Raw genomic sequence first — 12542 nt, forward strand, 5'->3', positions numbered from 1 at the left:
CTAGTATGTCTTTCTCTTTAAGCCATTAGCATTTGTCTGCCCTAGATAATTGTGTGTCGATGACTGTCCCCCCCCCCCCCCCCCCCCCCCCCGTATGTATTTAGGCCAATGCTATGAGGGGTCCTAATGGCAGTCTATTTGTCTGCTAGACCTTGTTAACACTGCCTTGCCATTTATAAGAGGTACTTCTGCAAACCTAATCAATGGAATGTATTGGCCTAATCAGGTTTTGTACCCTTGTTAATGCTTCTAAATGTGTGTGTGTGTTTCTATCTTTGTGTGCAATTCCACGCAGTGTAATTGCGTGATGGATGGGCCATCCTATCCTGGCATGTGTCGGAGAATAAGCAAGTGTTAACAGAGCTATTCATCAACATTAGCTGAATCCTCAATTTCCCAAAACGAGTCACCTATTAATTTTGATCAGTACAGACCCAAGTGCTTTTAATAAACAGTACTAATGGAAAATGCACATTACAAATATCAGGAGAAGTGTTCATGGTGTTTTGCACATTTGTGTGCCCATTTGCAAGCCTGCTTAGAGAGGTGGGAGGCCGAGTACATGCCCTTAACTATAAAAAACAAGAGGACATAGCATCTGTGATATTACTAATTGGAATTGGAATTGGAATTGGAAGTCTACTGTTTAAAAGCCAAGAATTTGGCTGCTTGGCTGCTGCCATTTTGGCTTTTGGAGATAGAAGTGCCCATATTTAGACAAAGGAGCAGGGAATTTAAAGCTTCCACGTAAACATTAAAAATATTTTGCCTTACGTATTTAAGTTGCATGTTAGTTACATCTTAAGTTGGGTCTAAGAATGGATCAAACCTACTGTAAATGCAGACCAGCGACAGTCCTTACAAATGGAACACTATTAAGTAATATGTAATGTATAAATACATTAATTAGCAGATGAGCTAAATAATGCTAACATTAGTGTGAGATGAGGACAAATACAAAATGTCTATATGATTACTTTTTGTCATTGGAACCATCACTTTCTCCTGTAACCTTTTAATCTTCCACACAAACATTAAAATATTTTGCTTTAAGTTTGTTGCCACCATTAAGTAATATGTAATGTATTGCACATGTACTGTACACATTAATTAGTGGATGAGATAAATAATGCTAACATTAGTATATGGCTAAGTTATGCTAACAATACAAGTAGGCTATTTAAGTACAAAAACTGAACAAAACATTTATCAAAAATACACTGATATTAGTAGAATAACTAATCAAACATACAACACAGTTTAATTTCAACTTTGTGTACTGTGTAAGCCAGATAACAGCCAGTACCCTGATAGCCAATACACTGAGTTACTGCTAGCATTAGCTAATGCAGCTATGTTATTCTGTTATTAAGTATAAGTAACTTTTACTCCACAGCTGCATAACTAAGTCTCTTGATGACCCTGTTAAAAGGTAAACTCTTTATGCTTTATTATCCCTGTAGGGAAATTCTCTTGTATTTCACTAACCCTCATACACACACTACCTAGCATTAGCATTAGCACATAGCAGACACATTAGTAGCAATGAGCTGCCAATGGAGGTGCTCTGAGACCAACTCCAGACCTTCATTAGCAGTGACAGAATTAAACTGGCTTATATGTACCTGTATTTAATGGCAGGGGAATCTGGAAGACCTAGAGGAAACCTGTACAGTGCAGAAACTGACAACCCTGACTGAGATTTGAACCTGGAATCTTCTTGCTGTGAGGTGTAAGCACGAACCTAAACTTCCTACTCACACTAAAGCAGAGATGTCTAGAGTAGAGCTCATTCAAGCTCACAGTGCAGATACCAAAGCCTTTTTCTACCATTATTAACACAGCAATAATTCAGTACACTAATTTGAAGGTCCAGTTAAAGCAATGAGATTAGAATGACTCAGGAAAAATACTGACTTGGTACTTCCTAAAGAAGAGAAGTTTGTTTTTGAATCAGTCAGAGGTTGATTATCCAAATTTGTGTGTGAAGTTACTAAAAAAAACTGTATGTGAATGGTTTGTACAGATGCTTTGTTTTATTGTAAAAATATGTATTAAAAAAGTGTGTTAAAGCAAAGGAAGCAAAATTAATTTAATTATTAGTTTGTAAAAAAGGGGGTGGGAGTCTATAAGTTAAAATTTTGTTTGACCATGTTGTATGGTTCTTTGCCATCTGATGATTCTATGTGCTTGAAATAAAACTAAACTAAATAAAAGAGTCATACTTCTTAAAGCTATCCTACAACATATCTCCACACTGGCTTTAATTTCAGTTTTTGGTTGTTGCCCCTTGGTGCATTTGGTAAGTCTTTAGTCACATGAAATAAAAAGGTACAAGCCCATACGTGTCCCCAGTACATAAAGGTAAACGCTGTTTTTACCTGCACAGAGGGGTGGTTTCCCCGTCCAGCTCCCATCTGATCTGCAGGTCCTGTGCTCTGATCCCCCAGCCAAATAAAAGCCAGGCTGACATGTATAGATCAGTGTGTAGCCAAGGGATGGCAGTTCAATGGCTCTCACATCAGACTGAGCTGGCAGCTCCGGCTGGCTGCAGTGGTGGGCTACAGAGAAAGGCACAGGGAAAGAAAAAGAGGGATTAAAGAGAGCAAAGAAGAACAGAGCAGGGTTTTACTGAGAGAAGTTAAAAGTTGGGATGATGAGATGAGTAGGGAGAGGAATCAGAGGAGCAATAGATAAGAGAGAAATATACTGTGAGAGTAAAAAGTGAAGAGGATGGGAAAGTTGGAGGTGTGAGGTCAAGAAGGAATGTATGCAAAATGCAAGAGTCCTAAGGAGTAATGGAAACTCTTCCTCAAGGTTATGTTACCCAGTCAAACTTGTTTTTTGCAATATGAACTGAGTTTGGGTTTACTTACCAATGCACTCAGGTTGAAAACCACTCCAAGTAAGGTTAGGCAGACAAGTGCGAGAAATCGAGCCCTGCAGTAAGTAGCCCTTTCTGCAGCTGAAGAACACTGTGCTGCTTATCTGAAAGACAAAACACATCAGCATATCTGAATTTCAGCATACATATTCAACATATAAGCCAACTTTTCAAACTGAAGCGGCAACTTCTTCACTGAATTATGTAACATAGATGGGGAAGACAAAAAATACTAATTTAATTAACTTTTTCTGATATACCAGACTTTTTAGATTTACAAGTATCATTATGTCGATTTGGAGGAGTTTCATAATTGACCTGTTTTCTACAGTAACAGTAAAGGTAATAAAAAGTCACCATTTAATGCATTTTCGTAAAAGCACTACAATAGCTGACACAAGGAAACTTTACATCATGTTTCATACCATATGAATCAGTCAATAAATGTCTGAAATCTTTGTTATGCAAATGTTTTTATCCATACCTGGTAGCCTTGACTGTTGTTCTGATTTCCAAACAGAGGAGTTCCAGGGTCTCCACAGGTAGTATGCGTGGGATCTGAGGAATACACGCATACAAGACACTTCTTTGATCAATATTGTTATGTTAAAGGTTCCATTTACCATCTATGTCATTACTCAGAAAAAAATATTCCTTCTATATAGCTGTGGGAATTGTCTTTTTTCTACAGGCTATACAATACTGTATTCTGATAGCCATGCTCACTATTTGTGAGCAGACGTACACTAGAACATACATTAAAAAAATGTACAAAGTCCAATCTTTGTCCTTTGGGTCAAATTTCAGCGTAAATGACATCAATTAATGACACAATGTGGCTCTTGAGAACAATTAAATAGGACTTTATCTCATTTTATTGCGTACCAAAACTCACAATAGCAAAATAATACAAATTTAAATTGACTCCAACACATTTAATAATGCATATTTTCTATAACTAAAGGTCAAGCGAAACATTAATCAATAACGAATATCATGAAACCAGCAAACATTTAAAGTGGTTATTCATCCATCAGTGCAAAATCATCAACACACCGAGGGGATATTTTTTCTGGTGAATTTAGTTGAAATGCAACCACAGCCATAAATGTGCAACTGCATTACAAACGTTTTATTTCTTCTTGGTTCAATCTAGGTAAATCTTACAAAATCTTAGATAAACCTATCCCACTTACCCAGCACTAACAGTGGCTAAATAATGCTAAAAGTGGTTGTTAAATTATGCATAGGTAGTGGAATTGCTAGAGACTTTTGGGTATTATTAATTAATGTTTAAAGCAACTGTTATCAGGTCAAAGGTTTACTTGGGTGCATATTTTACAGCACCGCAAACACCACAACAAACCTAAGGGCTGTAAAAATTTATTATATTTTACCTGCATTTCTGATTACACTGTGTGATTTCCTTGAGTGCCTCTAACTGCAGAATCCAGAGTTATACCTTGTAACTCAAATGATATTACTCTTCCTTGTTTATTGCTTAAGGGATGTTTATTACTGTGGGGAATAATATTTTTGCTGGTGCATGGCCAAAAAACTAAGTTTGATACGAGAGCAGTCTTCAGTATCTGTTTGGTCTGTGAGGAAAGAGGCTGAAAAAGGTGGAAGTTACTAATTAATTGCATCCAAGGTGAACGGAATAACAACCAATATGGATATTTTTTGTCAGTTTTTGGTTGTGACAGGCAAGAGAAAACAATGTATTAATGCCACAATTGTACACTTAATGCTCAAATGTTACACATTTTGATTACAACGCTAGCATTCGCAGTGTGTACTTAGTTGTTAAAAGTCCACCAAATGTATATACTTGAAGCTGAAATGATTAATCAACTTGAACCAATAAAAAAACCCCATATATATTGGATTACAATTTTCCTGAATCAAAGCTTTGTTTCTTTAATTTCACTGCCGCTGAACATTGGTTCCACTGTTATGTTTCACACCGACCCTTTTTTTTGACTGACATGATGCAAGGATCAACACAAACAACATAAAAGCGTAGAGACAAGGACAAAAAGGCAGAAAGTGCCAATATGATGACTTTTCTTCATTGTAACCATCACTTACTCTGTAAACTTTGAAGCTTTCACACAAACATATTTATCTTTATTTTTTAATACTATGTTAGTTACATCTTAAGTTGTTAGGAAGTTGTATACAAATGTGTTGAAGACTGTAGTGCACCTATTGTTTGTAGATGTCATTTGAATTGTTTACTGTTGTTTAGATTACTGTTGTTTATTTCTATACAGATTTTTTTTATATATATATCCTTCTAATTTTATACTTTTTGTGGTTGTTTCAGCTGGTTTTGGAATAAAGGGCAAGTTTTTTTTTTTTGTCATTTTCAGACATGTCTTTTTCACATATTTGCTATTTTTTCACCTTTTCAAATAATTGTTGAATTGAATCGAAGAAAATTATCAATAGATTAATCGATTACAAAAGTAACTGATAGCTGCAGCTCTATATACACCAACCACCATCACACATCTTCACTGCTTTATACTAAAAATAGAGGGATTGCGCACCTATACAAGAGGGTTGGGTGCCACTCCAGGTACCATCATACTGGCAGTATCTCCGGGTGGAGCCCACCAAGACAAGAGGAGGATAACAGGAGAAGGAGACAGAGGACAAGTAGGTGAACCCTCTGTCTTCCCTCTTCCCTTGGGCTGGCATCCCTGGATCTCCACAGAACACAGCTGCAAAGACATATGGGAAAGAGACACACGGGGATATGAGGTGAGAAAAATAATGAACCCACATAAACTTATTATATTTTCACCGGCTACTTTCCAATCTAGTAAAAATATCACACTTGGGACATAACACTGGGTATATCGGTGGAAGAAAAGTCAAAGGCAAATTATGTGTCGCAGGAGGCCGCCACTTACGAAAGCACTGTGGTTTCTCTCCACTCCAGTTGCCTTTGCCCTGGCATGTTAACACAGTGGGCAGGGACAGCTGATAACCTTGGTTGCAGGAGTAGCTGACGCTGGAGCCCCAGATGAAGTCTGTACCGACAACCTGTCCATTCGGGATGTTGGGTGGTGGACCGCATACGATTGCTACAGGGCAATGAAATGATTAAACATATTTCTTTTAATCGCAGACACATAAAGGCTCTATTGTTGAATACCAAAAGCGGGAATTACTTTGTACCCCATATAATCCCTCCCCCTTCATATAATTATCATAATAAATAAATAAGTACACATTATCTTCACCCCTTGTAGACTACTGTTGCAAATTCATCTCAGTATTTCACTGTAATTAATACTTTTTTTTAACCATTGTTTTTTTATTAAGTTTTTCTTACAAATAATGCAAACAATAATGACAAGGAACAATACAGACCTGTGCATTACAGAAAAGAGAAAAAAGGAAGGAAAAAAAAAATGAATCCCTGAACAAAAATAAAAAAAAATAATCAAAGTAATCCCCTCAAAGTAATCCCATTTGTCCCCATGAAGTTCACTGTCACAGGCCCAACATAGTCCCTCACCTGTCAGGACACAGGTGTGCAAGTTGATAAAAGGTGCATGAGTTAGAATACGCGAAGGACTCTGGAATGTGTCTAAAAAAGGGCGCCATATACTGTAAAACTTTGTAGTAGTACGCTGAAGCGACTTCCTAATTTTTTTCCAGGTTTAAAAAACACTTTTTAAATGTACATATGTATCCTGGTTACCTATGATCTCTGATGTTCATGGATCAACACCCTGTCTCTGTAACAATGTCATACATTTTATGACATTCTACTGATTTTTGGATTATATTTGTTTCGTTTGAACTGTTGACTGATGTTACTGAATAGCTGCATCAATAAAATAATCTACATACATGAGACTGGTGAATTTGTATAATTACTATTATACCAGTTGTGCTTAATGTCACTAATTTGCATCATAGCTATTGTAGGTGCTATATTCCAGATAACAAGCTCCACTTAATTTAGGATCTGCATCACAGCAACAACACAAATCTCTTTTTTTTTTGTTGTTTGTTTCTATAATTGTAAATACATTTATGCAGTAAGGGAACATACCTTTGCAGTGTGGTCTGGTGCCGTTCCAGGTACGATCCTTGGTGCAGATAAGAGTGGAAGCCCGATCGGCGTCCATGGTGAAACCAGGGTTACACTGGAAACTAACTGTGTGGTTGTAGGTGAAATCATTCCCTAACCTCACCCCATTGGCCGGCACTCCAGGGTCACCACAGTTGATTACTGCAGGCACAGAAAGGATTTATAAGGAACTCTAATGACTGGGTCTGAAGTGGGTAATATGAGTGGAAAGTGAAGAGAGGCACAGTGGGGGATAAAGCCCTGGTGCACAAAGAAAAGGTACTTGTGGTAGGTAAACAGAAAAATAGAATTCAACAGGATATAGATATGAGACACAGTATAATGCACTGAAATAAACTACTTAGAGATTTCTTGATAGAGCTTACTACTTCACCATGTCTAAGCCATATTATTTCATGATTTTGTTTGGTATGCTTTTGATTAGACTTTCTAAATCAGGAATTCAATATCAAATGCTCCAGGCAAAATGGATGCATGTAAACAACATACTACAAATGTGAGACTTGATGGATCTAATTCAGAGTTAATGAATGTAATAAGCACTGGACCCACATTTCTCAAGAAGTTTACCTAACAAACAAACAAACAAACCAAAAACACAAAGCAACACAGCTGGATAACAACTGCTGGATGACACATATCAATTCTTAGTTTATCGTACATCTGACACATTGGTAAAATGCCTGTGGCTTGATTTAACAGCCATATCTGAGAAAAATGTCCGTGTGGTTTGATTTTTTGTAGTTTACAGCTTTTGTGATACACCGATTCTAAATTTTGCAAAGGGTATTCCTATTCAGTAGCTCCCCGAAGCCCCAAAATGTACCACATGTCTCTTTGATTATATTTTTTACATCCTGTGGGGGGGAAAACTGTGTGATTGAGTAACAACAGTGCAAATTCCTCTGTGTGACTCAGCAGCATCAGAGCTCAGTGCTATTGTGAATGTCTAGGATGGAAAAAAAGCATGGCACAGAATGACAACTTGAACCAAGTTGCCTGGAGACAAAAGGGGATTATTAAATGCATATGGCTATTATTCCAGCTAAAATCCCAGAGGGGTAAAGAAACTGGGCCTCTCGAAGGCGTGGTGTCTCCCCTTGACTAAGCAAGTACTTCTATTTCCCACTGGAGAGGTAAAACAGAGCTGCTTGGAGCAACAGAGTGTATCTGGGAGTATCTGCCCTGGAACAACACCTACACGGCTGAGATAATGTCTCAATTTGAACATAACTATGACCTAGATATATACATCGTGATATACAATCTTATAATACCGAACATGAGTAATCGACTACATTTATGCGTGACAGTGCACTCTATCTTTGAACTCCTGCCTGTGAAAAATGTATAAATATGCCCAGAACTTCTTCCATATTTCCACTTTTACCATTAAAATGCCACTTTAGATAAGTAAATTACCTTTAAGAATATACTATAATGAGACGAAGTGGTCAGTTATACACTCACACAAATCATCAAATCAAAAGTGCTCCTATTTTTTTTGTCCTTCGGCCATGTGTCTGAATACACCAGCACGTACCCTTTCACTCCTATGGATTACCGACTTCTGAAATCCATAATGGCGCTGCTTAGGTTTTATCCTTCCTATTCAGAAGAAACTGGTTCTGTGGTGACCTCTATTTGCCAGGGTTTATTGGCTCTGTACAGGAGCTGAGTGTCTTTTGTGAAACATGACGATAAAGCAGTGTCTGTGAGGCAGAAGTACCACTGGAGTAGGCCACGCCATGAACCATTTTCCTCCATTAGAGACAGGGATCAACAACACTAAAAACAAAATAGGTGCTATTGTAAGCTATTGTAACTTCCATGTCCACGTCAGCGTCTGGCATCACATTAACTAGCATACATAATACTGGCTTATTAATTCAAATTTCCCCATCTGTCAGCATGTAATATATCAATGTGACAACTATTCCTGAATATTATAGTGTCAACTGATGCTGCAAATGTGGTTAAGGAGATGATAAACCAACAGGTAGATAACCCAAGAAAAAACAAACATGTAGACACCTGAGCCAAGACAAGGTAAGGTAAGGTAAGGTAAGGTAAGATAAGATAAGATAAGATAAGATAAGATAAGATAAGATAAGAAAAGGTAAGAAAAGGTAAGGTAAGGTAAGATAAGATAAGATAAGATATACTTTACTGATCTCCCAAGGGGGAAATTCAAGTGTGTACAGCAACACACTATGGCTGTTATACTTAAAATTATATAAGTGTAAAATATTCAATTTGCAGATACTGAATTTTCATGTATAAGATAAATATGAATATGAAGTAACATATGAATGCAAAAAACATTTCTATCGGTCAACATGCCTTTTGATTCCCATTAGGCCATTACAATGCATTCACTGATGGACATTGGTGACCTATATGATCTGTTGTTGTAGGAAACACACCCTGAGTGATGAAATAACAGCTCAGTCACACCATCTGAGGGTAGTGACCATGTCAGTGTTCGGTGTCAGAGAATGGCAGTGATCCTGCTGTGTGATAATAAAGAAGCGTTGCCACTAAGGTGAAGTGAATTTAAGTCAAGATCATCAATGTAAACTGCTAGTTTAACTTGCTAGCAGTTACCATGCCATTGGCAAACATGCTAGAGGCTAGTTACAAAACAATAAAATCACAAAACCAACAAATACAAATGTGAGTACTGCTAATTGCCAATTCACCAATTTGTTATTTTCAACATTGGCATTAGCCTAGAATTTCAGGATCACTGTATCTTTTGTGAAAACCTAGTGTGGGAACCAGACACAACTACCTGAGTACAAATCATTTGCTTTGGAAGACCATCCTGGCTCTGCTCCAGTGAGGTGGGGTGGGTGGAGTCAATCACAATGATTTGTCTGATATGGGGCGTGTCAGATGTGGTTTGGTACAATGATGGACTGACACCTATGACTGCTGCCACTGACTCTGGCTGCGACCACCATTGTTCTGATTATAGATTGACCGAACTGCACCCATAGACATTTTAATCTAATCCTCAACAGATACAAACTACACACTGTATATAAAGCCAATCAGAAATTTAATAGGCTTTATTAAATTTGCACATCCTTTTACTAAGATTATTTCACAGATGTAAACTTATTTCTTCACTAATATGTTAAATCTCTGTATCCTTTACAGTGCATAGTAACATCTGTCTTGTTTTAGGGGCACACATTACATTTCCATACATAAAGCAGGGCTGATACTGATAGTACATAGTAGTTTACTTACATGAACACTCAGGCATGTTTCCTGTCCAGGTCCCGTTGACAGTGCAGTGGCGGGTGAGCAGACAGTTGGAGTAGTAGCCCTCCCTGCACGCATAAGTAATGGATCTAGAAAACGTTAAACCATCATGGATCAGGATCTGGGCGTTCCGTGGAGTTCCTGGGTTTCCACAGGAAATCACTGAAATGAGAAAAGAACAGAAGAGAAAAGCTGGACATTAGGTAACATTCAGTAAAAGAGCCCATTCTAGATGATCCGAGTTGAATTTGTGCGCGTATTATGAGTTGTGGGGGTGGAAAAGAGATAGGGGAGATGTGGTTACATGAGCACCGGCACAGTACCTCCACAGACTTTCTTTCATCTGAGCATTTTTCAAATTATTACAGAACTTTTGCATTATAGATGAGTAATTTTCCTCAACCTTACTTTTTTATTTCACTTCTTCTCGTACTCTTATCTCTCTTAACCTGCCCACCCACTGACCTTAATGCCTTCAACCTCTCATTATGATTTTTAATGTGCGGTGTAACACTATAATAAAATGTACTTTCTTTCCTTCAAATATGCTTTTCTCTGTATTACTCGGAGCACTTTCACAACTCAACTGACAGATGCATTTGGAAACAATCCGTGTTGGTTTGCATCACTCTTATTCATTCCACTCTGTGTTTCTTTTCCTGCTCCCTGTCTTCTTCATCTGGCCACCTTAACACCACCTACATAATCACCCCTTGCATCCCACTTCATAAGCAGCTCTGCTTTGATGGACATATCCTGTGCTCAAAGAATCCCTTGGTGTCTGTCCGGCCGCCAGCACTGGTTCTGTTCATTACAGTCTCCAGCTTGCCCCGGGCCCTCGGAGCCTCATGGGCAGTGCCCTCCCGTTATGACCAGATGTGTCCTGGCCCTTGAAGTCTGTGCCAACCGAGAACAGGTGGGCACCCTTGGCTGGTGGGCAAACCACACACGAGAGATGGGAAAAGACAGAGTGAAGCAAGAGGGAGAGAGGGTGGTGGTGTGTGGATGGAAGTGTTAAGAGCACGAGTCAGGATGGCGCTCCAGGGAGGAATTGTGCATATAAGCAAAAGAGGGAAAAAAACAAGACGTGTGGTTGTGAAGAATTAAGAAGAGCAAGAAAATAAATGCACAGCAACGCTTTAAATTATGGCGCACATATTCACCATTAAATATCTGCTTATTAGCGAAGATGTTAGCGGAATACTGACCTTTTATTGGTCATTAGCACTATTTAATGCTTTACTGAATTAATTACAATCTTAACTTGCTTTATTCAGTATGTTCCTTGTAAGGTGCCAGCACCATAAGAATAGTTTTCTCCCTGAGCAACACTTAATAGCACATAAATAATGTCTGCTCTTATGTAACAAAACAAAAAGCTACACGGGGTCCAAATAACTTTAAATTAAATCTTTCCAAACAAATAATCCTGATACTTGAGCCCTTGCTTACTTCACTAAGCAGTAATTAGTTTTTCAGATGGTATTATAGTCCGTCACTGCTGGAATAATGTCTAATCAACTGAAATAGTCAACCAATGGCAGGACTGGCATTGTCCTTGCTTCTGACATTTCTGTGTTAATGTTTTCAAAGTCCCCCTTGCTATGTTAACAGCAATCCGTGAAAATGTCAAGAATTGGTAAAGAGACACGTCCTTTAACCCATAAGGACCCAATGTGACTTTTGTGGCAGTTCCCAAATGAATTTTTCTCTTTATTTAACCTTTCCTAAATAATTTATCACCCATTATTATAATATTATCCTCTGAATTTCACTTTTTTTTTCTAGTGAAAATATTTATTTTCCCATGTTCATAAAAGTTCAGATTAAAGTCAAAGGTTATTGCATCAAACCAACGAAAACTGAAGAAAAAGGGACTTTTTCAGTAAAATCTGTCATTAACTGAACATAAACCAAGTGTTTCCATCCACTGTCATTGATCCAACTCCATGGCTTTTACTGGTGAATCAATGTTGTAGAAGATAATGGTGTTTCCACGTTCACTATGGAGCCTCTGAACGTCCAAATGGGTCATATCTGATGACCAGGAAAAGATGACAAACTGTATTTTACACCAATTATTTACATGTATTGGCAGAATTAGTGAATCAACAGTTTAGATCAGTAGATGCTTTTGGTCGACGGTGGATGTTTGGGTCTTTATGGATTAATGTGTTGTTTTCTTTTGTAAGAATTCAGTTATATCCATTCTACTGCACACTTCCTTGTGCAGATATGTTTGACCAAAACAACTTCTGTCGTGATACTCTT

General features: G+C 37.9%; 1 protein-coding gene across 1 annotated transcript in view; it reads right to left on the reverse strand.

Moving 5' to 3' along the window:
• Window positions 1-12542, reverse strand: part of csmd2 (CUB and Sushi multiple domains 2) — a 135072-nt gene that overhangs the window by 15499 nt on the left and 107031 nt on the right. The window contains exons 35-41 of the mRNA XM_030146990.1: window positions 10257-10433; window positions 6960-7139; window positions 5806-5979; window positions 5440-5613; window positions 3369-3442; window positions 2877-2988; window positions 2382-2561 (exon numbers count right to left, since the gene is read on the reverse strand). Of these exons, the coding sequence (XP_030002850.1) occupies window positions 2382-2561; window positions 2877-2988; window positions 3369-3442; window positions 5440-5613; window positions 5806-5979; window positions 6960-7139; window positions 10257-10433 (1071 nt within the window). The remainder of the gene's footprint in view (window positions 1-2381; window positions 2562-2876; window positions 2989-3368; window positions 3443-5439; window positions 5614-5805; window positions 5980-6959; window positions 7140-10256; window positions 10434-12542) is intronic.

Source organism: Sphaeramia orbicularis, chromosome 11 (genome assembly GCF_902148855.1).
Source record: "Sphaeramia orbicularis chromosome 11, fSphaOr1.1, whole genome shotgun sequence".
NCBI lineage: Eukaryota > Metazoa > Chordata > Actinopteri > Kurtiformes > Apogonidae > Sphaeramia > Sphaeramia orbicularis.